The sequence below is a fragment of the Tachypleus tridentatus genome, chromosome 5, assembly GCF_004210375.1.
Source record: "Tachypleus tridentatus isolate NWPU-2018 chromosome 5, ASM421037v1, whole genome shotgun sequence".
Taxonomy (NCBI): Eukaryota; Metazoa; Arthropoda; class Merostomata; order Xiphosura; family Limulidae; genus Tachypleus; species Tachypleus tridentatus.
In genome coordinates, this window is record NC_134829.1 from 44,493,135 (window position 1) to 44,520,684 (window position 27,550).

The 27,550-nt window shown below is 32.7% G+C and overlaps 1 protein-coding gene across 2 annotated transcripts in view; it reads right to left on the reverse strand.

The window, feature by feature from the left end:
- LOC143251047 (inosine-5'-monophosphate dehydrogenase 2-like) overlaps positions 1-18,797 on the reverse strand; it is a 38,065-nt gene extending 19,268 nt beyond the window's left edge. Inside the window, exons 1-6 of one of the 2 annotated variants that reach the window (XM_076502371.1) lie at positions 18,490-18,797; positions 16,340-16,388; positions 15,130-15,231; positions 7,180-7,254; positions 2,388-2,594; positions 295-382 (exon numbers count right to left, since the gene is read on the reverse strand). In XM_076502371.1, coding sequence (XP_076358486.1) covers positions 295-382; positions 2,388-2,594; positions 7,180-7,254; positions 15,130-15,231; positions 16,340-16,388; positions 18,490-18,602 — 634 coding nt within the window. In that variant the 5' untranslated portion in view covers positions 18,603-18,797. Of the gene's footprint in view, positions 1-294; positions 383-2,387; positions 2,595-7,179; positions 7,255-15,035; positions 15,055-15,129; positions 15,232-16,339; positions 16,389-18,489 lie in introns of those variants that run through there. The other variant, XM_076502372.1, reaches the window with a different exon arrangement.
- Between the last annotated feature and the right edge of the window lie 8,753 nt (positions 18,798-27,550).

Sequence of the window (27,550 nt, forward strand, 5' to 3'; positions counted from 1 at the left end):
TTTTACACAATATTTGTAAAATACAATGATGTATCTCAATATATAACGTTCATTGGAGTCTGATAATTTCCATATACAGAAATGGTCTTGATCTCAGAACTTCAGGGTAAATATAACCCAATTGTATGGTAATAAAAGTTAATTACTATGAAATTACACTGAAGTCTTGACAGCCAAATTCATTTGCACTTGTTTATTTGATATTAACATTAAATTTTACTTACATGGAGAAACACAACGTTAATATTATATACCCTTTTCAACATTATTTAAACACAAATTACAGTAGAGTACCTTTTTTACTCTGTTGCAAGATCTCATTTGCTTCCTTTAAAGTTATCCCTGATGGAGCAACCACTAAATCTTCCTTCTTCGTCATAACCTAGAGAGAAGAAAATATTATCTTCATACTATTGTATCATACTGTGCATACAACAAGCTATATATTCATAAATACCACCCACTGTTTATTGTATCATACTGTACATACAACAAGCTATACATTCATAAATACCCCCCACTGTTTGCTGGGCCTACAACATCAACCTAACCAGTGCATGTAGAAATAGCTCCAAATATTGCCACAAAACAATACATTATCTAAAAAAAAAACAATTACAGAATATAAGTTATTTAGCATCATTACAGAAAAGAATTTTAATATGAGGCTATTCATTTCTAAGAAAAACAAATTATACATATATAATTGATTTCATTTTGTGTCCCACATTGTATTAATCACCTGAAAATTATATGTATTATAGTGTCACCATTTTGTACGTTTCACTCAAATACCAGTAAACTAAAATTCAAATTATCTTTCTCAAATACATTTGAATAAATAGCATTTAAAAGTTAACCTACTCAATCACTTAATCAGCCTTGGCAGGATGTTTCCTAATTGTATAGTATTTCATGTTCATAAGCCTTGACAAGACATCTCCTAATTGTACAGTATTTAAATTTAATCAGCCTTGACAGAATGTTTCCTACTTATGTAGTATTTAAATTTAATCAGCCTTGACAGAATGTTTCCTACTTATGTAGTATTTAAATATAATCAGCCTTGACAGAATGTTTCCTACTTATGTAGTATTTAAATATAATCAGCCTTGACAGAATGTTTCCTACTTATGTAGTATTTAAATTTAATCAGCCTTGACAGAATGTTTCCTACTTATGTAGTATTTAAATTTAATCAGCCCTGACAATGTTTCCAAATTGTATAGAATTTCAAGTTATTCAGCCTTGACAGGATGTTCCCAATTTTTATAGTATTTAAAGTTAGTCAACCTTGACAGGATGTTTCTATTTATGCACAAATGAATTAACTTTAAATAACTAAGGAAGAGTCTGAAGAACATGCTGTTTCTGGTTTAAGTCTCTCCAGACAGATTACAATCTTTAGCTAAATTCTACTAAACATACATCAGTTTAATCAAAATACATTTTAAAGTAAACAGTGCTGGTTTTCTCCTATCTTTAACATATTGTTAAAATGTTCCTAATAATGAAATGATAAGGTTTAATGAATAACACTGGAAAATGAGAAATGGTACAGCAGTTTAATTCTTTACAAAATTAGTTTGTATAAAGTTGAAAAACAGTTATCCTGTTTTAATTTTCAAATTCAGAATATCAAAAATAGTTGTAATATATAAAACTGACTTTTTTAAAATAAAGTTGCTACGACTTTCAATAGTTTAGAAAATGAAAATACACAAGTTATGTGTTCAAAACATAAAAGTATCATCGACACACCTTCAATACAATTAAAGTTCAAACAATTCTATTTACAACAATAATAAAACAATTACTAAGTTTGATGCATTTTTTGAGTCTATTTGTAGGTCCTTCCAAATCATTTGGCAAAAAAAATTTAATATTAATTTTTACAATAAGTGTTAAAATATTCATTTCAGAAAAGCAACATCTATAATCATAAACTAGCTGTTTATCAAAGTTAAAACTTAGAATCAGTTCTGAAATTTCACAAACAAGCATTAGTAATTTCTTTGTCAAATAAATGAACTTATTAATAGCACATAATTATCCAAAATTTAATTTTGTCTGTACTGACCAATTTAAATAATTTATACTCAGTACAAAACATTTTAGTTAAAATTACAACAATGAACAGCACAACTGCTGGACTAGTATCAGGTGAATATATTAATACAAAACTGTTACAAAGAATTATCACTACTTAAACCTCACAAAAAAAAAAAAATTTATTAGAATAAAAATTCTCACAAAAACAAAAATTTACCTAGAAATATTTTCTTGTTTTTCCTCAAAAATATAGGCACAAGCACGACATCAATTATCTGTTGAACTGTCTTCCACAAACCAAGCTTCTTAACAAATTAAAATTTCAAACGTATTACCTTAGAAAGAGGCAGGTCTAGCATGTCTTCGTGCATAAAATCAATGTCACGAGATGTCACTATTCCAACCAACTTCCCACCCATCTGTCCATTTTCTGTAATTGGGATTCCACAGAAACCATGTTTTTTCTTCACATCAAACACATTTTTTACTTTGTCACTTGGACTCAAAACCACTGGATCACGTATAAATCCATGTTTGTATTTCTGGAAAAGTATCAATACTCATCACTGTGCCCTTAGAAAAGCAACTAGAGCATTTACAAAAAATATTTTACTAACAAACTTAAGCAAGTGAAATATGCTACTTTAGTTTCCTTTCATTATTACACAATCCCGGATCTACAATTTTTCAAATAATTACCACTGCAAAAAAATTGAACAAATTAAAAGATATTAACACACAGAGCAACTTTGTGTACGAAAATGTTGATAAATTCATAAGATTAACGAATGACAGTGACAACACTACTAACAATTTAAGAATGGATTTGACATGCTGGACCAAGTCCATGAATCTATTTCTACTATAACTCTAAATTTACTACATGCATGTTCACATAATTTAGCAAGCTTTCAGTAGACATTAAAAATATGTTGTACCAAAAAGAAAACATTTATTGAAAGTACTTCTACTAAAGCCTTTATTAAGTCAGGCTGAGTAGCAGAACAATAACAGTACTTTTCATTTTATAGTTTTAATATTTCATTTGCATAACCTCTAGAGCCTAAATGAATATTAAATAATTCTTTCAATGAACTTCAATACATTTTCTTTACCTTTATCCTAACAGCAAATTTCATTCTCATTTTTGTAGAGAAATAATCAATGTACACTTGAAAGTGAACTTTTCACACACGTTTTCATTTAGTTTTATGCCAGCACTTTGTACCCACTGGAACAATAATTCTCCAAACAACAAAGTACTAAATAGCACTAGCTTTTCCAGCAGATGTAACATAAATGGACAATTAATGTACAATGAAACATACATTCATTACTTGTATAAACCTTAGACCTTTCCTTTTAAACAAGTTTTCCCAGGGGAGGCTGAAAAGTTTATCATCTTCACATCTTAGTTAATTTTGCTAAACAAATAAATAAAAATATACATATAAAAAACAACTATATGTAGTAATCACTGCAGAACTGAGCTCCTTTGTACTCAAGCAAAATGTATGTCATTCTTTGTAAGCCTCGCCGAGTCTCAAAATTTAGGTGCCTAAAAATTAATTTATGTAGCTTTCAATTACATGTTTTACAACTCAAAAATATTTCATTCATTAGAATATAATATCCCAAGACAGCTATAAGTGATCTGACTTTCTAAATAATAAATAGGTCAAAAAATTATGTTAATGTAACAATGATCATGGACATATTAATGACTGAATAATCCAATCAGGAAAACTGAAAAATCAAGATACGAATTCATGTAAAATTTGTTCTTTCTATTTGTTACAAGTATGTACATCAGTTTAAAGTTACAAATATTAAAAAAAAAAGTCAACAGTTGAAACAAGACTGAAGAAATGCCACAGTTACAGAATGAAATACTGTATTTTTTGGTTTACAAGATGCACTCTTATTTTCAAAACTATCTTCAGGGGAAAAATATTTTTCACAGTTATTTATTTATTTGATCATCATCAGTATAATCTTTTGTTATTCTTTAGAATATTTTAAAAGCAGTGTTCATAATAAAATAAAATTTGGTTGTTTCATACATTTACATCAAAAACATTGTTCATTCATCATGAAAACTTTCATAATCTTCTTTTGCATCACCAAAAACAAGTTCTGAAAGCTCACTTTCACTTGTCCTCAAACAATATCACAAGCAAGTTCTGAAAGCTCACTTTCACTTGTCCTCAAACAATATCACAAGCAAGTTCTGAAAGTTCACTCTCACTTGTCCTCAAACAATATCACAAGCAAGTTCTGAAAGTTCACTCTCACTTGTCCTCAAACAATATCACAAGCAAGTTCTGAAAGTTCACTCTCACTTGTCCTCAAACAATATCACAAGCAAGTTCTGAAAGTTCACTCTCACTTGTCCTCAAACAATATCACAAGCAAGTTCTGAAAGTTCACTCTCACTTGTCCTCACAGAATCTTTTACCTTTGGTGTATAGGAAGTGGGTGTGTGTGTGTGTTGAGACCCCATTTTTTTGGGGAAAAAAGTACATCTTATACACATAAAAATACTGTAATACCTTTAGTATTGATACAACCTGAAATGTATCATCCTTAAATACTGAGAAACATTAAAACAAAAATATAATTAAAATGCGAGCATTAATGCATTTAACACCCTTAACTGTCCCAAACATCTTCAACTGAAATTATTGTGAAGTTAGGATCTTAAAACAGATATCAACAAAACCAGAGCACTTTTATAGTGATAAATTATTTTAATTCAACAAGTTCACAAGAAAATAAGAAGCACAAGTGCTTAAAAGTGTCTGGATCAGTAAGGTAATTTAGATAATTATATTTATCATAAAAGAACAACATTAAGCACTTCACATTTTTTAATGCTACAATTGTTTTTTAATTTTTTAAGACTTTTACAGAAAATTAAAAAAAAGTGCATTATAGTATTTCAACAATATTATGCCCACCACTCTTTCACTTCTTCAAAAAGTCCTAAGGGACTGAAAAAGAAATGTGTGAAAAAAAGGCTTAACATTAAAAATATAAAAGGCTTAACATTAAAAATATAAAAGGCTTAACATTAAAAATAAAAGCATAATAAAAAATTCAAAAATAAAACTAGATATACTAAACTTTCTAATCATTACTCTTAATAAAAGTAACATTAAATAAAGAATACACATTAACATACCTTCATTTATTTTCAGGCACAATGAGAGATAACAATGATACTAAATGTATTACTGAAACCAGTTTGCTGAAATATGTAATAAAGGCTGCTCTCATTTCATTGCACTATTATAAAGTAACAGCCAGTTTGACTCTCAACTATAAACTATTCTCAATAAGGATTTTATAAATGAAAACTTTCAAATGTCTTTAAACAATACCTACTTCATGCAATCTTCCAGTCATACATCTAGTTTCGTGTAAGTCACCAATACCTGATTCTGCTATTCCCAGTTGGATGTAACAAATTAAGGAAAGTTTGATAAATATTTAAATGACATGGATTAGCTTTAAGTGTTGTTGTTTTTCTTTTAAATTTGGTGGGTGTGAAGCCTTGGTGGCAAATGGACCCTTTTAGTCCTTTAATTTTATGTTATGTAGAAATGACAATTATCAGCACTTCATCAGTATGGAAGTTCAGCTGTAAGACAGAGAGATGAATTTATTTACTAGTTCTTGCATGTGTAACAAAGAAATCTATCTGAACAAACCAAGAGTAATTTAATATCTTCAAGTTTACCTCATGAGGAGTTACAAATACAGGCAATTAATTTTCCACTAAGAGCTGTTGTAAGACATACACTTAATTATAGAACCATTTTGCACAGACATTAATACATGCACATGATACACAGCTTAATGGCAAATGGTAATACTGAAACATTTACAATTCTCAAATACTGGAAAATTTTATTAAAATTGTCAATGTCTCAACAAAATGGCATAAATCTTACTAAAATATAGTTACAACTTATGCTCTGTTTTAAGGATTCTGTTATTCTTAGTTCTCTTTACACCTAAGTCACCAAGTCCAGTTACAGTGGTGAAAAGTTATGACAGTAAAAACACTATATTTGGAAATTTCTACAACAGTAAACATGTTTTGTCACTTAATTTCAATTGGGATTTTCTATCTCACCCAGAATATTCTCCCCATATATTCTAAACTTATTTTTTAACATTTTTCATATCTACAGAAGTGCAAAATACCATAAAAGTTGCATCAATTTCATTACAATTATTTTTACATTAAAGAAGTATTCTGATATATTATACTGTAAACTGTTAATTAAAAGTTTCAAAAACATAACCAAAAAAAGAATACATTTGAAATGTGCTATCTAAGATAACAAAGGTAGGTTCCCATACATTACACTAACCTGCACCAAACTAAGAAAGCTATATCTCTCATTGTGAGAGTTCCCAGACACATCTTTTATCCTCAGTACTATCAGAAAATATTTATTTAGTTTTATGGTACAAAATTTTTGCCTGAGAGAGATCCTGGCTCATAGCCTATACATGACTGTAATTGCAATGCCAAAAATATTATGTATCCACTTGTGTAATTTGCTTAACTGTTTCATTAGCAATATAACAAGATTAATTTATATAAATATTAAACAACTTACCAGTTATGTCCCACTAATATAACTGCCTTTCACTACTTTGAACACCATAGTAATCTTATTGTTTTAACAATTTTGTCATGTAAACAAGCAAGACAAATTTAAGATTTTGAAGTTATTTTAATAATTAATTTAAATTTACTCTGATGCATATAAACTGACTGACAAAATTTTCAGTATAAAACACTGAAATGCCTACAATGCTTCCAAAGTTCTGTGGTTTGCGACAAAATTGACAATAGTTTAGCTACGTATAACTTTTACACCTCTTTAAATTTTGACTTTATTGTTCAAACTGATTTTTTTTTTTTATTTTAGAGAGAAATATATATTTAAGTACAGTAACTTTTAATAATTCAGCTGACTTGTTATCTTCTCAATATTTGAATGTTTTAATGTATGCTGCTGTTTTGGCTTATTTTGGTTTTCATAATTAAGAATATATAACAAAAGATCTTTTTAACCATGCACTAATATTACACAATGAATCACAAACCTTCACTTTCTGTACTTCCTCAGCTTGAAATTCAGCACTACAGTTGTGATGAATGAAGCCAATTCCTCCACAGAGCTGAGAGAGAGAAAAGTAAAATTTATGAAAATATTTTTCTTTAAATCTTAAGAATCTACAGAAGCTCACTGTTCGTTCAGTTAAGAAAAGATCAGTAAGCCAATATTACTTACTCCACCCACAAAAAGTAACAACTTTAACCATCCAATATTTTGCCTTACCTTTTATATAATGCATTTAATCAGAATTCTTAATAAGTTGAAGCCATCAATATATATTTATAGTGTTTTCTTACAATAACAAAAACAAAATTTGGTAATTTCAATGATTTTTTTCTTTTAGAAACTAGTTATAAAACTTAAAAGATGGTTCTTATATTTAAGTTTCCACTGCACATCAAATAATTTATGCACTTAAGAGAAGTGGCTCTTAGCTTGAGATTTACTGTATACTGAAAATTAGTTACAACAATCTAGGGAAAAAGTAGTTTTTATACTGAGGTTTAGAACTTTTCAAATTACAAATCAGAAACAATACTTTTACTGTGGCCAGTCATGCAAGTCATACATATCAAATTACAATCACAAAACAAATCATCAAATGTTTGTTTCCTGTAGCTCTTAAGTCAAAACACAGAACTTGAAAATGAAGTGTTTTTGCATTTCCTTTAAATCAAGAAAATTTTCAGTCTTTTTAAATTGGCAACAACAAATTAACAAGTTCAAAAGAGGTTTATTTTGAGAAAACAAATTTAGAAAGATATTTAGCTACAGTAAAAACACTATTCAGTTATCCATTTCATGGAAAATTTTTCTTTTAAAACTAATAAAATTATTGTAGTATTCTATAAAACTTGAGTGAAGCCCAACTCAGATGTGAAGCAGTTTTAGTTTCTTTATTATAGAAAAAATATTTTACTATTCTGAAAATGTGCAGAGATGAGCAACTAATGTAATATTTGGTTTAAAGAGATAAAAGACTGGAATTTTTGTTTCAAATATATGAAACACAGGAACTAACTAGGTTTAGATATTGAAATTGGTAGAATTTACAAAACTGAATTTTCCAGTGCTGTAATAATGATAAATATAAAATAGAAAAACATATTGTTTAAAAACATTTCACAGCCATCAACATGCCATCTTCCACCTCCCACAAAAGGTTATCTCAATTTTCTTTCTGCCCTCTAAGCATTGCTAAAAAACTTTCACAATCAATGCACCAGTCTATACATACCCAATTAATTTTGTGCCATTTTTGAACTACTCTTCACTAATAGTATTCAACCTGTTTTGGTGCAACTAGCTTCCTCTGCTATTTTCTCTCAATCTTTACTTTTGAGAATTGGCAGGCTCCAAAATAAGAATGCCAACAATAAAGGGAAGGGTGAAAATTGTGAGAAGCAAGTATCCAGCAGAAATACATTTTCAGTATAAGATAAATGCCAACTTCTGACATAGCCTTTCCTTTTCTCACACAAAACTAGAATCCCACATTTCAAACATGTATGGGCTAGTTAGTGTGGGTACACAGCATTTATACCAAATGGAAAGCATGCATAAGATAAACAGGTATGCTCTGAGATTAAAATGACACACTTGTGGGGTACTGCACTACTTCTGGAACAGGTATGCTCTTCATCCTTGAATTATGGAATGAATCTTATACATGCAAAAAAAATAAAATAAAATAATTTATGTACATACACAACATCAAATGAACAACTCCCCTCAAAAATTAAGACTGAAGACCAAAAAAGATAAAAGCAAAAAGACTATAACATACATTGTGACTAAGGCATATGGACTGTGTTACATATACTCAACTCCAACAATAAGTAAATAAAGTGGCTTACTTCTGAAAAGGAAGTTTGCTTTTGGCCACAAATATACAAACTCCCAAAATCATCAAAAGAGTAAAAAGTACAACAAACTGAGCATAGCATTATATGGTTGTGGTATCATGTAAACCCAGCCATAAGATATACCTTTAACTGGCATTATGAACATAAATTACACAGCCATAAATGTAAGAAGAAGACATCTTGAAATATAAGGAGGACATGGGACATTCACTAAAGCAGAAGAACAGTGTACATACATCCTTTAACAGGTATTATAAGGCACACAAAGTCCCCCAAACTCATATGTGGAAGAATGAACAAAAACAGTCATCTACTGCACACAACCATAGGAACAGGTCTGTGATGTCCTGAACCCTGTATTATGAGGATGATCCCATACAGGATGAACCTGCTCTAATCATCAGCTGTCCACCTTGGGAAATATCCAGGGGAAATGAAAAGAGAAAAATCAGCTTTGCCCTCTAATCACCAGATGTATAATCATGAATGTGTATGGTAAAGTATGTTTCTAAACTCACTCAGAATAAAACTGCAATGATCCACAGCAACTGGGAAGAAAAAAAGAGGGGAATTAAATGCAGTGGGGAGTCCAGAGAAATATCAAGCTAGAGACAGTGCAATGAGTGTCCAGAACTCCATTATTCAGAAAAACAGACCAACCTTGATTTATTCTATCAAAAGGTCAGCAGGGATGAGCACAAATTTTCTACTTTATTACTCATGGTATACAGAAACACACATACCACTGAGTATGCCAACAGTGGTCTTGCAGAACACCCCATCTCTACAGTGTAATCAACAAGTACTGCACATTTGAGGCAAGGCATACCTGACCAGGCAACACCTGCCACAGAGTGGGATCCCATTATCATTTCTTTAAAATTTCTTTGCCAAAAATAAAAATATAAATGAAAGCAAGTGATAAGACCCCAGTCGGAGGTGAATGTAGAATTGCAACAGGAAGAGGATGACACCCAGCAGAAGACAGAGCCAGATTGTTCAAATAATAAAAGAAAAAGGTATCAAGAGTAGTCCATGATCGAGTTTGAATGATTCCTGCAAAAGTTAGACAAAGATAAGCAGCCAAAGACATGGTTATGTGATGAATTTGATAAGAAGAGACATTGTTGAAAACAGTAACCTTCCATAGACAAGTCCAAAGACTCCAGGCTAAGAACTTGACAAACCCAACTAGTTAGCAAAACAAGGGATAAATCAGAGGTAAAAGAAGTCTTCCCAAATGACTCATTAGAAACAAGTTGGAGAAAGAAGCTAATCAGGATTGGAATAGTAGTATGGACAAGAAACGAGGGGTAAGAAAATTGTTGTGAAAACCATTTTCACAGACAGCATAGGCCTTAAGAAAGAAAAAGAGGTTAGGATAAAGGATGACACAAGAGAAACGAGAAAGGATGCTACTAAAGGTGCTAGCATAAATATCTGGTTGGTTGATTTAGTGTTTTATGGCACAAAGCAGCTATACTATCTGTGCCAAACATCCAGTAAAAGTTAAAATTAAAGTAAAATTAGGAAATATATAAAAGGAATTTAAGGTAAAAAGGAAGGGTAACAGGGTTGTCCAAAGGATTAAAGGAGAAGTTTAACTGAAGTAAACATATACAATGCAACCAATGGGAATAAGAACTTCTATATAAAAAAAAAAAAAAAGCCCATATTTCTAAGAGACAGAACTACTCAAACCATGGCAGAATGTGAGGCATCTTTGTGACCACTTGCTCCATAACCTAGAGAGGAAGAGGAAAAGATATTGAGTAGGAGTAATAATAGCATTCTCCATCTTGACTATAAAACCCACCCATCCTGTTTCTTGTAGGAAAAGACAAATATGGTCTTTGACTGTGGACAAGAAGTTAGCAAAAGCCACTCATCCATGTAATGATGAATGCAAAGATTGATCAAGTGAAAGTGTTGGGCAAAAGTGCATAACACCCAAAAGAAACACATAAGGAGCCAAGATTGGTCCAAACAGCAGGTTCTGAATAGGGACACAACCCTTATGGATGAACTGAATGAAATGTCATGACTTAGGAGCAATAAGAATATGAAGATAGACATCTACCACATTACAATTGGTCATCCAGAGTCCTTGAGCTAACACCACCTAAGTGAGATATAGGACTCCATAGTGAAGCATGGGAGCCCATAAAAGAATTTAAACAGGATAGATCAATAATAGGTTTCCAATCTCCTGTCACCTTATGAACTACGAGACAGAAATAAAACTAACTGAATAGGGTACACATCTGCTTGAAAGATGAAAGATCCTTAGAAAGTAGGAAGGTAATAGAGGGATAGAAAAGGTAAAGAGGAAACCAGAATTGAAGGCAGAGACTTCCTGACATAACCCATGAATCTGTCAGAAAATGCCCCCACAGAGCAAAGAGGTGAAGCAATTTGGCCCCACCAATAACAGATTTTCCATTGCATCGTATATACTCTGGCATCATCCAATCCCAGTGTGGATAAAGGAGGGCAGTAATGAGAGCAATAGGATCTGTGAGGCAGCAGAAAAATAGAAAACAAGAGATAAGATGGCAAGAAAGAGACAAGGAAGAATGCAATCTAACCACATTTCAAGGAAACCTCCATATGTATTACTGCATAGAAAGGGGACTGATATAGATCTTACAGGGATGTATGGGAGAGAGATACCCACACAAGTAAATCACCCCTCCCCAACAAGCCCAAAGAACACAGGAAACAACTATTTATGAAAAGGGTGGAGGTTCAAAACATGCCATAATGATCTAAAGGAGGGCCTTGAGCTCATTTGAAAGATTTTTAGGGCAGTGACAACAGGCCTCATACAATAACTGGAGGGAAAAGCAAATCCTTCAGAATTGAGGTTAATTAAAAGGAACCAAAGCTACTGTATTTCAATCCCTAAAGTGGATATAGAACATGACAGTATACCAAAGTATATTGGTCCAAGAAATGAGAGACACTGCTGGATATTTTAAATGCCTCAAATACTTGTGTGCAATAAGAAGTGTAATACAGTGAAGTATAGGTACAGGGGTACAAGAGAAATGGTTATATAATAACAATAACTTAAGGGAAGAAACATGTTAAGAAACTTTCCACTTGCATGTTTATACTTTATACTGTAATGAGCTGATGCTTTCAAGGTCAGTAAAAGGGGGTTATGAAAGCTATGGATCCTGCACTAACAAGACAGAACTAAGATGTTTCTCTAACAGCTTGGAGTCACTGCAGATGATTGATGATTATTAAGCTTAAAACTGCCTAAAAAGGGAGTGAGTTGGTCCTTTGATGAAATATTGGTAACATGAATGTGGGTATAGACACTAGAGAAGATGCTGCTGATTCACAGATTCTGTCTGCAACAAGAGGATAAGCAGTTTTGTTTTTGTTGTTAGATGTTGCACATGATCACAAGAGAAATTACCAATTAAGTATTGGAACTATTTGTGGGTAGCTGGGTATACCATGTGGCAGATCATGAGAATACCAAGGAAAAATTGAATAAAATCTCATGTAAATCAGTTCTGCTGCTGTCAAAAAAGTTGCATCCAGACTTTACGTCAGTTCTTTCAACTGCTTCTCAAGCCAACCATAAATACTGAACTAATGAGTATCCCATCCATTTCTCTCCTAAACTATTTGTACATAATTCACTGCCATTATTCTTCAACATCAGTTAGCATATTAAATATTATAGAGTCAATGTACAAGTAACTGTTTTAAAGAGTTCTTAGTGATTGATCTAAAACACTGTAATCAGACTATGAAATGTTAAATGTAAGCCTTGATATTGGAACTAAGTTAAAAGTGTTTATATTTGGAATCTTAATCTCAGAGTCAAATTCTATGCTTTAACTGTAAACCCTCAAGTTAGTGTCCATGTGCTCCATTTGTCCAGTACATCCTCACTTAAAATAAATAGGTGTAACTGACCGTGTTAATCGAACCTCCAGCAGCTAAGCCAAACCCCCACTCGGCTTGCCTGTGTCACAAGTGAAGGAGACAAGATATTTATATACCAAGACCCAACTGAAGTTGGTTAAAGATTCTGCAAGCATGAACTTAAAATGAGTGAAGGGGACAACATGATTAGAAGATGGAATGTGATTTCATCAGGAAAAGGAGTATTAGAGGCAATACGGGATTAACAACTTAGAAAAGGAATGGGAGATAAAATCTTCTGAATAGATGTAGCTTGTAACTGACCAAAATCAAAAAATGCTGGAAAAGGACAGTTCAAATATTCTTCCTCAAAACCGTGTTCAGGCTGAACATATAACTCTAGGTCCTTGCAAATTAAGGCCTGTATTTAGTAAATGTAAAGTTATACCCAAGTGGGATGTTGTACTATTTGTGTTATCGACTATCACAGGAATTCCTGTTTCTAATGCACTGATTCTTGAATTCATACTATGTACACTAAAAAATCAGGAACAAGAAACAAATACAAAATTGTTATGACAACTAAATTCAAACACTGAAAAATAAAACTGCTTACAACAATTTTTTAAAAACAACAACAACAAAACACAATCAGAAACTGTAATTGCATGCAAAACAATACACCTAAACAGTGTAGTACCAATTGAAGTGTACACTAAACAGGAATACAGAATAAGCTAGATGCTCCAGTATTGGTGGTGTACTATTATTGGTTGAGAGTAGTCACATGATATGTATATAATCAGAAATGGCACAAAAAGTGATGGAGTATACAGACTGATGTGATAATCACAATTAGCTGTAAATAATTCTTTGAGGACAAAAATGAAGACTGAGATAGCTTTGTGAGAGAGAGGCAAGACTTAGAAAGTTTGTTGAAGGGTATATTGATACAAAGATCTATATTCAGTATGACTCTTTGGTTTTATGGATAACTTCAAAGGACTGAATGGTCTTCTGGCATTTCACCTAGTTAATACTATCCTTGTTGCTCTTTTCTACAACGATGAATGTTCTAAGGCTATCAGTATTCAGTACTGAGTGAAGTAACACCTAATATTAATAATACATGGAAGCTTCTATTACCAGTTATGACCAGACTTTGCTTTATGATACTTAGCAGTTCAATAAGGGGACATTTACCTAAAAAGTTACAAAAGTGTTTGCCACTCCCTAAGTCAATATATAAACTTTTCAAAATTTCTGTAGTTTCACTGAGTTTTGTTTGAATGTGGAAAGTTTCTCAAGTAAGATATTCAAATTTTTTCTTATTCTAGTTGGATCTGGAACCTAATTAACTAATTGACCACTAATCACGTTCTCATGCAAGAAAGATGACTTGTGCTTTCCCAGGACAGAAGGCTGTATTTTCTCTTCACAAATCACTGTGAGTCAGGACAGTCTCAACCCTGTACTTGAACCACAATGAACAAAGACCACATACATAGATAGTACAGCAAGGACAACCTAGCTTCATTGTTGTTATTGTATTTTCAGTGTTACACGTCCTGTTAAGCAGATATTTTACTTACAGATTTGGCAAGCTTGTTTTTTTTTGTGAAGTTTTCTTGGCACACCCATTATAAACGTTTACCCTTTGTTTTATTTCATTGTACTGTGTTTGTACTTTGACTGTAGTTTTTAAATTTTGTGATTCAACTTCTCTGTGGTGAACTCAGTCAGTTTGGAAAGCAACAGACCTATACTCTGGAAACACTATTTGTCAAACCTTCTGTTAGTGGGCCCTAACTGCTCTGCTGAAAATCTGTTTTAAGTTAATCATTAGACATGCTCAACTAACTTATATTCAACTGTCATTAATAATTACATTTACAAGAAAAAGATATCTTAATCTACAAAAAGTTCAAAGTTCACTGTAATCTCTCAGTATACAAGACTATGAAACATTTGCTTAACTTAAGCAAGATATCTTATCACATAATGATTTTCCACAATTTATAAATACAAGTGATTTGTTTTCATTTATTATCAAAGTACTTCAAACATAACTGCAAAAATGTAAACTTACAGCCATGGCCACAGCCAAGTCAGATAAATACAAGTGATTTGTTTTCATTTATTATCAAAGTACTTCAAACATAACTGCAAAAATGTAAACTTACAGCCATGGCCACAGCCAAGTCAGATTCTGTAACTGTATCCATTGGAGAGGACACAAGAGGAGCTGCTAAAGTTATTTGCTTAGTCAAAAGTGAGGTCAGGTCCTATAAAAGGTTTTTTTTAATCAAATCAACTATTAACACCTAGTTATAGGCTTAACAAATTATTAACAATTAAAATTAACTAATAAAAATGTAACATCTACAAAAATAGTTGAAATTTTCCCCAAAAAGTAAACAGCAATCTAACATACAAGTAGAATTAATACAAAAATTCAAATAAAATGTATCATCATTCATCAAGTTTAACTCCAAAAGAAGCTTTTTCATTTTGTTAGTAAATTATTTAAAATATATATACACATTACAAAAACAGTGAGCATATGTACATTTTTAAACAGATAAACAACCATTAGTACTAATTTTAAATTGTATAGTTCTGAATAGCTACAATGCAAATAATAACAATTAAACAACACCAATCATGAAAATATCTGATCACTACATAATGTAGCCACTTGTAGGGTACAAATGACCTACTGGGGTATGTGAGCAATTAGGGTAGAGTCAACAGTGTAATGATGCAAGATGAAACTTTTTTTTTAAAGTGAAAATAATAAATACTCACTACAGCATGTATAGTATTGTAATGTATCTATGTATAACATTTCATTACTGAAATCTTTCTTTTACTCGTTTAGAAATATGGTAGTACACAAAAAAGCATATCTATTAAAGACGGGTGCAAGGAACTACAGTTTGGGAAATGCTGTACCAGAGATTTAAGTTTCTGAAGACGAAGAGCACTACCCTCAGAACACTAGTGTAAACCAAAAACCCTGGGTTAAACCATAAATTACCAGAAGAAATACATGATTTAGTAAATACTGTTTTACAACTATAAAAATATTATTAATTCACAAACAAATATGATACTGGGTAACTAAAATAATAAATTAATAATCCAAGTAACATTAAATATTTACCATTTCTCTTTTGCTTTCAACTATTCAAATTTTAACATATTTGTAAGTTTTAGAAATTTTTCTCACCATAACAGCTGCTGCTTTAATATCATTTACATAAACACAGATATTAGTAGTTAAGCTTCAAATTAAATCTAATAGTTTTGTAAATCATCACAACTATTTAATAATGATCAGAAAATCAGAAACAATGTGAAAAATAACATCTAACATGAATCATCACTCACCACATCGTCAGGAGTGAAGTCAATATACCCAGGAAGTATGAGGAAATCACTGAAAGTACACTTGTTTTAAATATCAACAACAGTAATATACATATACAGAGCTTAACTACTTTCAACATTTCACAATACACTTTGGAAGAGTATCTTTCCCACACATTACATTGGTCAGTTTAAATTTATAAATAATGTACTGATTCATTCCTTTAAATGTTTTGCAAATAAAACTACACCATTTGTTTTTAAAATGGCCTATTTTCAGATTACTATTTTCAGAAATAAAACTACGTTTTTACAACTAAAGCCAAGCTCCTATTACACTGCCATAACATATAAAAATAAATATTGTTAGAAACTAAAGAGGAATAGTTTAAAAACTAAATAACTTTTTTTAGCTGGAATAAATGAGTCACAACAACGTAACAACAAATGTTAATTACCTAAATGAATAAGAACTCCATAGAAATCTGTTTATGATTCCAGAAAATAGTTTCAAGTCCTTTTGAAATATTATTATTTTAAATCTGTTTTTTTTACTAGAATACAGTCAGAAACAGAACCACATTATTAACAACTTCTAAATGGAAGTAAAGGAGATGCTACATCTGCTGAGCCCACTGACAACAAGGCCTTCTTCACCCACTCAAGGTTTACATTTAAGATGGTACATTGTATACATATCAGAGCATTATTTGTGAGAAAATCAATACTGTTACAAACTTTGTCGAACTACTTATATGTCAACACTTTCCTATGGAGGATGCAGTTATTTGAATAACTATGTACTTTATATCATCTTGCATTGTATATTATGGACTTTTCAAAATTAGCTATTCAGAAGTATAATTACTTTTTACTTAACATGTAGTCAGGAAAATTATGGGGTTAATATTGTTCTAACCACCTTTGTTCTTTGTAATTCTCTTGGGATAACACCTAATCTGTACATGGAATGTGCATGACTGTAAAACTGCAACTTGTGCATGATTGTAGACACCAATGTCCTCCAATGGTAGGTCAGGTGATTCCTCAAGATTAAAACCTCTTAAGTTTAAATGAGAATGAACAGCCACGCGAGTAGCATCAGATGCCTGGAGAAAGTCTAACATTTCACTTAATAACTAAAGGATTAATCACAACCAAGACAGATGTTTGGAGAGAAAGTAGCTAGATCTAGTAAAAGAAACCACTTGTCATATTAAGCACATACAGACAGTGTTTGCAAACAATAGATTGTTCTTTGACTTTGATACAATTGGGTCTAGTCTATTTTATTCTCACAAACTAAGTTACTCAGAGAACTCAGGAAAACCATATAATAAATATTTTGTTTTAATTTCCCATTATTCTGTGGACCATTGTTGCTCTAAGGGAAACCAATGTGACCTGAAAATACAACACTTGTGGCAATTAAAGAAACCTATATTTTCTTTTTTAAAATTATATTATACTCATCTATATGCTCCTAACAGTTATTTGATGGCTTGTCAAATTACTGCAACTATTTCATAAGAAGATTTAAGGTTTAAAAAAACAACCCTAAATGAGCTTATTTCTATTTTAAAATTTAAGTAACTAAAACAACCCACACTATGAAGATTTACGTACTTATATTTATTGGCACTGATAAGATTTATATTCCTAGCTATAAAGTTATTTTTTATGGAAAATATCCCATGCTCTTTGTATTTAAAAAAAATGTTTTTCTTAAACTTCAAGTTTAAGCACTGCTACTAGAAACAAAATTTAAGATAAGCCAAATAACTGGCAGTACATATTTAAAAGAAAAATAAATAATTTGTTGACAAATATTTTTAATTTGAATATTTTATACAGGTTATGAATAAAACTCGTGAATAAGAAGAGTGTAACAGATTTATTTCTGTTATGGTTTTGTTTAAGCTCGATGCCAATATACTTTCAGTCACTCGTCTTCATATCAAGTTCAACTTCAAATTGATAAAAAGTAAATGGTATACAATTTGTTGTATCGTTCTTTAGTTCTACCTATAGCACGTTTAATTTACCAAGTATCAAGTATCACGTTAAGCAGATGTTAAAACATTAACAGGAAACATCTCAGATCTTCAATAAGTAAGCCTAGGAGTAGAACATAGCAAAAAATATAAATTTAATAAAATCATGAGACTAACTTAAACGTAAGTCCATCGCCACAGCCAAAGAGCTCCAACGCTGAAACTCCATCACGTGCAAAATTTGGTCCTCCACTGGCATTAACACCTGATAATAGCGGTCTATCAACCATAGTGAAATGATAATTGAAATACAAGTAAAGATGAAAGTTTAAAAATACAAAACAATAATATTATAGTTTTAACTCTTCTTGCTGCAACGCGTCAGTAATACACTAGTTATACAATTATCATGCCACGCAATATTTCTCCAGTCTCTCTAACTAACGTCATGTGATAATATGTAAAACTCTGTTTACTTGTTATTCCAAACATCGCTGCAACGTGGCGCTACCCACACATTTGTGTTTTGAGATAATTTAGTATCATAATTGTTGGAATTGGTTTTTAATCATATTATATGTATGTATAGATATATATCCCTGTCTGATTTCATTTTAATGCAGTGAGCTTTTTTGCTAACACGTGTTCCTTTAGGAGAGCTTTTCACTTCAATATTAATAAGACTTTTTGAGAAATATCAATGATATTAACCCTAAAATCACCGACAGGATTTACAATTTGTTTCTTTCTCTCTCTTATAGGTATTTGGGTATTGATGTTTAAATACCCAGGAGGGTCAGATTTCGTCGACCTCTTCCTTCTTCCTTTAATTTTTTTTTCTTTTTTAGGGGGTTTTGCAACTGTCAAGTGTATTTATATATTATACATGAGGACCAGAGTAACCCGCATTTACTCAGGCCCCTTTCAGGACAATGTCGATGCACTATCTACACATCCACTTGGTTCAAATAAATCGTTTCTCTTTATAGATCCATAATTATTTGCACTTTCATTAGTTACGTATTAACTATAAAGCATTTACATAAAAAACTCTCTCAATGCTTAGTAATTAACCCTAAACTAATGTGGAGTTTAGTTTATAAATGGCCTTTTTAATTTATTTAGAAGGCCCACAAGGCCACGCGTGTTATGGCGTTCGACTCGTAATCCGAGGGTGGCGGGTTCGAATTCCGGTCGCACCTAACATGCTCGCCCTTTCAGCCGTGGGGGCGTTATAATGTTCAGTCAATCCCACTATCCGTTGGTAAAAGAGTAGCCCAAAAGTTGGTGGTGGGTAGTGATGACTAGCTGTCTTACACTGCTAAATTAGGGATGGCTAGTGCAGATAGCCCTCGAGTAGCTTTGCACGAAATTCAAAACAAACAAACAAACAATTTATTTAGAAAATATATATTCACTGAGGAAAAGTGTTTAGGACTATCCTCATCATGTATACAGTACCTGTCTAGTTCGCTTACTACTTTATTTTTTGTCAAAATAATTTATTGTACGATGTAGGAGTCTATCTGCTATTGTTTCTATATGTGCGTATTTTTGTATGAATTCAGATGATGTTGTTCTGGGTACTTTATAAGCTGTTGTAAGTAGTGTATTCTGTATTGTTTGTAGTTTTATTTGAAGCAGTTTTTTACTTACATTTATCCTTGCAGAGGCTGCGTAGTCATTTACGGGTCTAATGTACGTTTTATATATTTTTATGATGTTATCTGCCGTTGCTCCACTATTTTTACCAGTTAGACTCCTAGCATAGTTTGTTCTTCGACAGATCTTTGTTATGATATTACTTACGTGGTTTATCCACGTTAGTTTTGAATCAAATGTAAGTCCTAAAATTTTGCGGATATAACAGTCTGAAGGAATGCTCAATTCATATAGATCTGTGGTTGTGCTTTTTTACGTTTAACTAACCTTGTGAATACTACTAGTTGTGTTTATTTTGATTTTATATTTTTGATAATATTTACTTATTCTATTTAATCGTGGTTGTATGTTAGTGGCTGCTATTGCTGGTGTTAGTGCACTTTTCCAGATTGCTACATCGTCTGCGAACTGTGATGAGCATCCATTATTTGGATCTTTTAGGGGCATATTATTCAAGTACATGATGAATAGGATAGGGCTAACCATCTCTCCTTGAGGGACACCAGCTTTTGGAGTGAAACACTCTGAAAATGTCCCTTCGACATTAACCCTACATATTTTGTTTTCCATAACGTTAGATAGCCAGCGAAGAGTTCCCCACGGTAGTCCCATTTTTTGCATTGAGAACCGGAGACCGTTATGCCATACAGTGTCGAATGCCTTCTTAATATCGAAAAAGTAAGCAACAATGCATTCTCATTTATTAAAACTATCAACAATTGCTTGGGTTAATCTGACTAAATGGTCTGTAGTTTGTCTGAATTTTCTGAAACCATTTTGTTCTTCTGATAATTTTGATGCTATCTCCAGTAATGTGGAGAGTCTGTTATTGATTATTCTCTCAATAATTTTGCCCACACAGCTGGTCAGACTGATTGGTCGGTAGCTATTTGGGTTATTGGCTAGCTTTCTTTCTTTATGGAACATTAATACATTTGCGTGCTTTCAAGAAACCGGGATATAACCAGAGTATAATGATAAATTAAAAATTGCTGTGAGATGTTCAAATAATTTTAGAATGCCTTTTTTAAGAAGGATGGCTTGTATATCTTCTTCTCCTGGAGATTGGTTTTTTTGTGTTAGTTATTGCTTTTATGGGTTCTTGTGCGGAAATTGTGTTTGTGTATTCGTTTGTGTTGTTGATTTGATAGTTATTTAAGTTGACTGAGAAAAATGGTTCAAATAGCGCACTGTTATTCGTTATAAAGTTGTTTATTTGTTATAAAAGTATGCGTTTATGTCTGGGTCGTTGTGTGTTTTAAACGTGTTTTGAAGTTGATGTTTGAATGTTTCGGCTTTTTCTTTATTTGTATGTACTGTGGTATTATCGTGTTCTGGTGGTGGGTATTTTCTTGTTGCTGTGTCTCCATTTGTGAGTCTTTTTATTGTGTACAAAATTGCTTCGGATCTGTTTTCTCGTTAAGTTGGGAACAGAAATCGTCCCATTTTTCTTATTTTAATAATTTTACTTCTATTCTGATTTGTTTTCTTATTTTATTTGTTTGTGGTTTTAATTATCTGTCTCTCGTCTCCATATATTATCTTATTAATTGACGTCAATGCTTGATTAGTGTTATTAGTTGTTTGTGTGGTTTCCAGGTATTATTTATAGTTTTATGTTGTTGTTTTGGTATTGCTTTGTTTGCTGCGGTTTGAAGGCACTTCGTGATTATTTGACAGTAAGTATCAATATCTATTTTATTTTTAGCTGTTGTTATAATCTTGTTTGGTAGCCAATGGTCTAATTATTTTTGGTATTTCTTTCAACTTGACTTTTTGTAATCAAATTTTTCTTTTCTATATATTGTATTTTTATGAGGGGTGAGATCGAAGACACACCATATCGGCAAATGATCATTGTCTACATCTTTTCCCACATGGAATTTAACTAATTTTTGGATATAGTTATACGAGCTTAGACGTATGTCACTGGTATTAATGGCATACGTAGAGTGCGTACGCGTGTCGTCATTCTGGAAAGCTATGTTGTGTTTATCCATGAATTGGAGAAGTCTTCCATCTGCATTTATTGAACTGCATCCAAGGTTCATGTGTTTACTATTTAAATCTTCTATTAAAATTGTATTTTTTTGTGGGAATAGATGTTATTAATTAAATTTAAGTCTATTTGTTTTGTGGGTGAACAATAAATTCCTGCTATTGTGACGGTAGAACGATTATTTAACAGGATATCGGTAGTTATATGTTCATTGTTGCTGCTGATTTGAATTTTGGTCACTGATAGATTTGTTTTGTGTAGCAGCAACATTCCTCTGTTTTTACCCTGTTTATTTAGTCTGTCTTTTCTGATGGTTGTGTAGTATGGTATTTTAAATCTACTTGTTTTACAACTTGTTTTTAAAAAACTGATTTAAAATTTGAAAACTGTTTGAAGTGGTAATGGAGACAACGTTTACAAGTTTAACGTTGTAACAAATATTCAACGTTTCGACAAAATTTTGTTGCACATTTCGAAACGTTGTATATTTGCCACTAAGTTTTATTTATTACCCATTCCAGCTGTCTGCAAGCCTTATTTTATTTCAAAGTTGGCTCATGGCCACCAAACACACATTTGTAAAATATTTATGTACCAAGTTGTGCGTCCATGCGTTGATTAGTTATGGACTCTTAATAGCATATGGGGCATACAAAATAATAATAAACAAGAATTATATCGATATTAAAATGATGTTGTTGTTGTTTTTGAATTAAGCACAAAGCTACACGCTGGGCTATCTGTGCTCTGCCCACCACGGGTATCGAAACCCGGATTTTAGCGTGTAAGTCCGCAGACATACCACTGAGCCACAAGGGGGCATATTAAAATGAACAGAACTAATTACTGTTGAGACTGGTCTAACAATGCCTGGAGACTGGTGATAGGGTATTTATTCGACTCGCATTCTAACTTTCCCTAAATATGTTGCGTAATAAAATTAGTAATTTTATCCAATTTATTTTAGTTTCTTACTCTTAGTGTTGTAACAAGGAAAACATAAAGTTACTCAATCTGTGGGACTCAGAAGTGGTGTTTGTTTTTGTTAAATTTAACACAGATTGCAGATTTTTGGGCTACTGTAATCGAATAGTTGTATCTGATAATCACTCTTACAACACACCAACTCGGTGGACTCAGCAGATAGTCCGATATGGCTTTGTTAAAGAAAAAACGCTCACACACAACACACCAGCATCCTGTTACTTATTTACTATTCTACATCTATTTTAATATCAGTGTTTGTTTCAGTTAATTATATATATTTAGAAATGCATGCAACTTATACTGTTAAATGTGTTTTGCGAAATTCCCACCTATTGTACACGATTCTCGAGTGTATTTGTTTTTTAACTTCGCACAAAGCTACTCGAGGGCTATCTGTGCCAGCCGTCCCTAATTCTTAGCAGCGTAAGACTAGAGGGAAGGCAACTAGTCATCACCACCCACCGCCAACTCTTGGGCTACTCTTTTACCAACGAATAGTGGGATTGACCGTCACATTATAACGCCCCCACGGCTGAAAGGGCGAGCATGTTTGGCGCGACGGGGATGCCTACCCGCGACCCTCAGATTACGAGTCGCACACTTAACACGCTTGGCCATGCCGGGCCTTCTCGAGTGTAAGAAACAGCAGTGTATATATGTATGTAAATACCAATATTGTCGTCTTGGCTGAAATTTTTAGGAACTCTCTACTTATGCTATAAAATTAAACAACACTATATATATATATTGTTGTTTTGGTACAGTTGGAATACTGTATAAACCTCGGAATCTATAATTGTGATTAATGTTTATTAACCGGGAAACTAAGATATTTGACCAGGAACATTTATAGATTTCGAATAATTCAAACAGTTTAATTTCAACGGATTACCATCGGACATTAGTATTTTCACGAAGACGAAAAATAACTTAAGTTGTGCAAAACTCACGGTTTCCTTAAGTGAATTGTACCAATATCCACTCTTAAATTAATTCACTCATCGTGAACCCTCGATAGGATATCATGGAATTCCGAAGCAGATAGGAAACCCGATGTTGCTTGAAAACGTAAAAAAAAAAACAACTTTTATGTATAATCATGATTTGTAGTAACCATTTTTATAAATTGTATTGTTGTTTGTACATTAAAATACATTTGTATTAAGAAAGAAAACTCTGTGTATCAAACTTGTTGACAAATATCATAAAATTGATACATCTCGACATTTAGGCCCGGCATAGCCAGGTGGGTTAAAGCGTTCGATTCGTAATCTGAGGATCGCGGGTTCGAATCCCCGTCACACCAAACATGCTCGCCCTTTCAGCCGTGGGGGTGTTGTAATGTGACAGTCAATCCTACTATTCGCTGGTGAAAGAGTAGCCCAAGAGTTGGCGGTGGGTGGTGCTGACTAACTGCCTTCCCTCTAGTCTTATACTGTTATATTAAGGACGGCTGGCGCAGATAGACCTCGTGTAGCTTTGCGCGAAATTCAAAACAATCTTCACATTTAATTAACTTCTAAATTCAAATTACAATTTAACCCAGTTGCAGGCTATTTCAAATTGTAATACGTAAGATAATAAACTGGAAGCTCCTCTGAGGTAAATTATGATATGCAACGATCCCAAAAGTTCTGAGCGCGATTGTTTTGGCTAACGGGGTGTTGATCACGGAACTTCAAATGCATAGTTTAGTGCGTTGATCGTCGGGATGCTTGCGTTTCTCACATCTAATGAAAACAAGTCAATAATCTGAAAATTAATGTATTAAATAGAATATAGAAATAGCGATTGAAATTTCGCGATAGGTAACCTTATCGTTCTTGAAGCCAAATAGTTTCCGACAAGAATACTGTACGAAATCTGTAATACGCATCAAATTCATGAAGTGTGTTTAAAATACCAAAATTAACACAAATATTCAAGCTCACGTGCGCACCGAAGACCAATCAAAGTTCTTATTTAAATAAAGAAAGCAATGGGTTTTTGTTAATATACTGTTTGCTTTCAAAGTTCGTTGTATGACTTCTAAACTGTTGGAGTTCAAGGGAAAATCGGCTATACCAGACGAAGACTGTTACAATATAATGATACTATCCCACAGTTAGATTAAAATTAAAAACTCCTATAATGATATCCTTGACAATCTAGGTTATTACACTAAAGTAACATATCAATCATACATATTCAAGGAAGATAAACCACAACTCGCACCTCCCCTTTATTTGGTTCATAATACTGTAAAGAAGCACATTTAAAGGCTTAACATATATACCTTTAAAACTAACAATTGTTTCAAATGTAAAACAATAGTTTATTGTACATTTTTACTTCAAGCGGGTTTCTCGTCATCACAAAATAGTTTATTACTGTATTTTACAGTATAGGGTGAAATATTCATTGGAATAAAAGAAAACATTTAACATTGTCTTGAATTGTAATATTTATCCTCAAATTCAGCCCAAATAGTTATATTTAGTCTCATCAGCACTTATACAACAAATAGATAGGCTATACGACTTAGTCATAAATTCCTAGTTTTGAGATGTAGCCACGGGCTTTGAATTGAAAGTGAAGCTGACTGTTTCTCCTATAACTCACCAGCAAATGAAAGTGTGGATTGTATTCAGTAGCACTGCAGTATTAGCCTTGAACTTTTTTGATTCACAGCTCAGCACACTAAGTCACGTTCATTCCACATTGTTAAGGAAGAAAAAGTCTCTATTTGTATTAAACCTAATAATTAACGTTAATTAAATTAAATTAAATTGAATTTTTTTTTCTTGATGACTAGAAGCACATTTGAAATAAAAATGTGACAGTTAAAGGGCACATGTCTCATGGACGAGAGTATAAACAGGTACGGGATTGTAAGGGGTGTTGCAGGTGGCTGTTAGGTTACAAAGGTGTTCCTTTATATTGGTTCAATTTTGTCATGTGTTTGGAATGAATCAACATTTAAAAGAGGTTAAGTATTCCTAGCTTCATCTAAATATTTCAACTACTTAACACCTGTTACAGGTGCCTTTATTATATTACTTTCACTTTTGTAGGGGTAAAAACCAATTACTTAAATACCAGGAAAATGTAGGTAATGGTAATAGTGCATACGTCACCAACTTCAGTAGATTTACATGAGAAAATGAAAATCAGTATCTTATAACGTCAAATTAAAATACAACATTTATTGATTATTCTATATGCAAAATTGTGTTGTTATGATTGATTGTTTATTAAATAATAACAGGGTGCTCAGAAATTGATGGGAGACATTTCTGTTGAAAAAATAAAAACTACCTAATCCGATTTTTCTTCATTTCAGGTGAAAATTCTGGACATTTTTATTGCATATAAAGAAGGCACATCCCACACTCTTTTAGCATTGTGACTGTGAAAAGTGATTTCATGATGTCAGCACATGAAACATGGAAGTCTCCAAATGACACACAGTGGTATTCAAGAAACGTTTAGAGCCACTTTAATAGATATTGTGCAGCAAGCCGAGTACAATATTATACCTGTAGCTGCTATCAAGGTATTTCTGTTAGTTCATCCCCCTGCTGGCTATATATAGTACTTCTTCGACCTTCCTTACCGAATCGCAGGTAAAATTGTTCATACACTGCTGGCCAAAATCTTAAGGCCAATGAACATAAAGAAAAAATATGCATTTTGCGCTGTTAGACTCAACCACTTATTTGAGTAGAGCTTCGAAAGATCAAAAAGGGGAAAAAATTAAAAAGGTTTTTAGCATTTAATAGGGAAAATGTGAACACTATGAAATTAGCTTAAATACTAGCTGGTCAAAAGTTGAAGACCATACTGAAACGAAGCCTTTATCGGTAAACACGTAACGAAATTTAGTCATTTGTGTTCAAGCATTAGCGTTGTCAATATCTCCCACTGACATCTCTTGTGTTATATTGGGTAAAAACATGGCAAAAGCTAAAAAGGTGACAGTGGCAGAATTGTCGAGCTGCAAAAGCAAGGTCTCTCTCAACGTGTCATTGTTGGTGAGATTTGGCACAGTAAAACTGATGTTGAAAATTTCTTAAAAGATACGGAAGATATGGTATCTCTGAGAGATATGGAACGAGAATTTCAAATGGTCGGCCCAAGAAAATTTCGCCAGCGTTCAGCAGGAGGATTCGATGGGTTGTCCAGCAAGACACCAGCCGATCGTCAAACCAGATTAAGGCCCTTACGGACGCAGAATGCAGCTCAAGAACAATACGACGGCATCTACGAAAGAAAGGCTTTGAAAACCGTAAACGTCTTCTATGGCCACGCCTCCTTCCACACCACGAAACAACTCGGTTAAACTTTGCTGAGAAGCACCAAACATGGGACGTAGAAAAGTGGACGAAGGTTTTGTTCTCTGATGAGAAAAAATTTAACCTGGATGGTCCAGATGGCTTCTAACGTTACTGGCACGATAAGGATATCCCACGGGAGACATTTTCTACACGACACAGTGGAGGAGGTTCCACCATTATCTGGGGTGCTTTCTCCTTCCATGGAACAATGGAGCTTCAGGTTATACAGGGGCGTCAAACAGCAGCTGGCTACATTGGCATGTTGGAGAAAGCA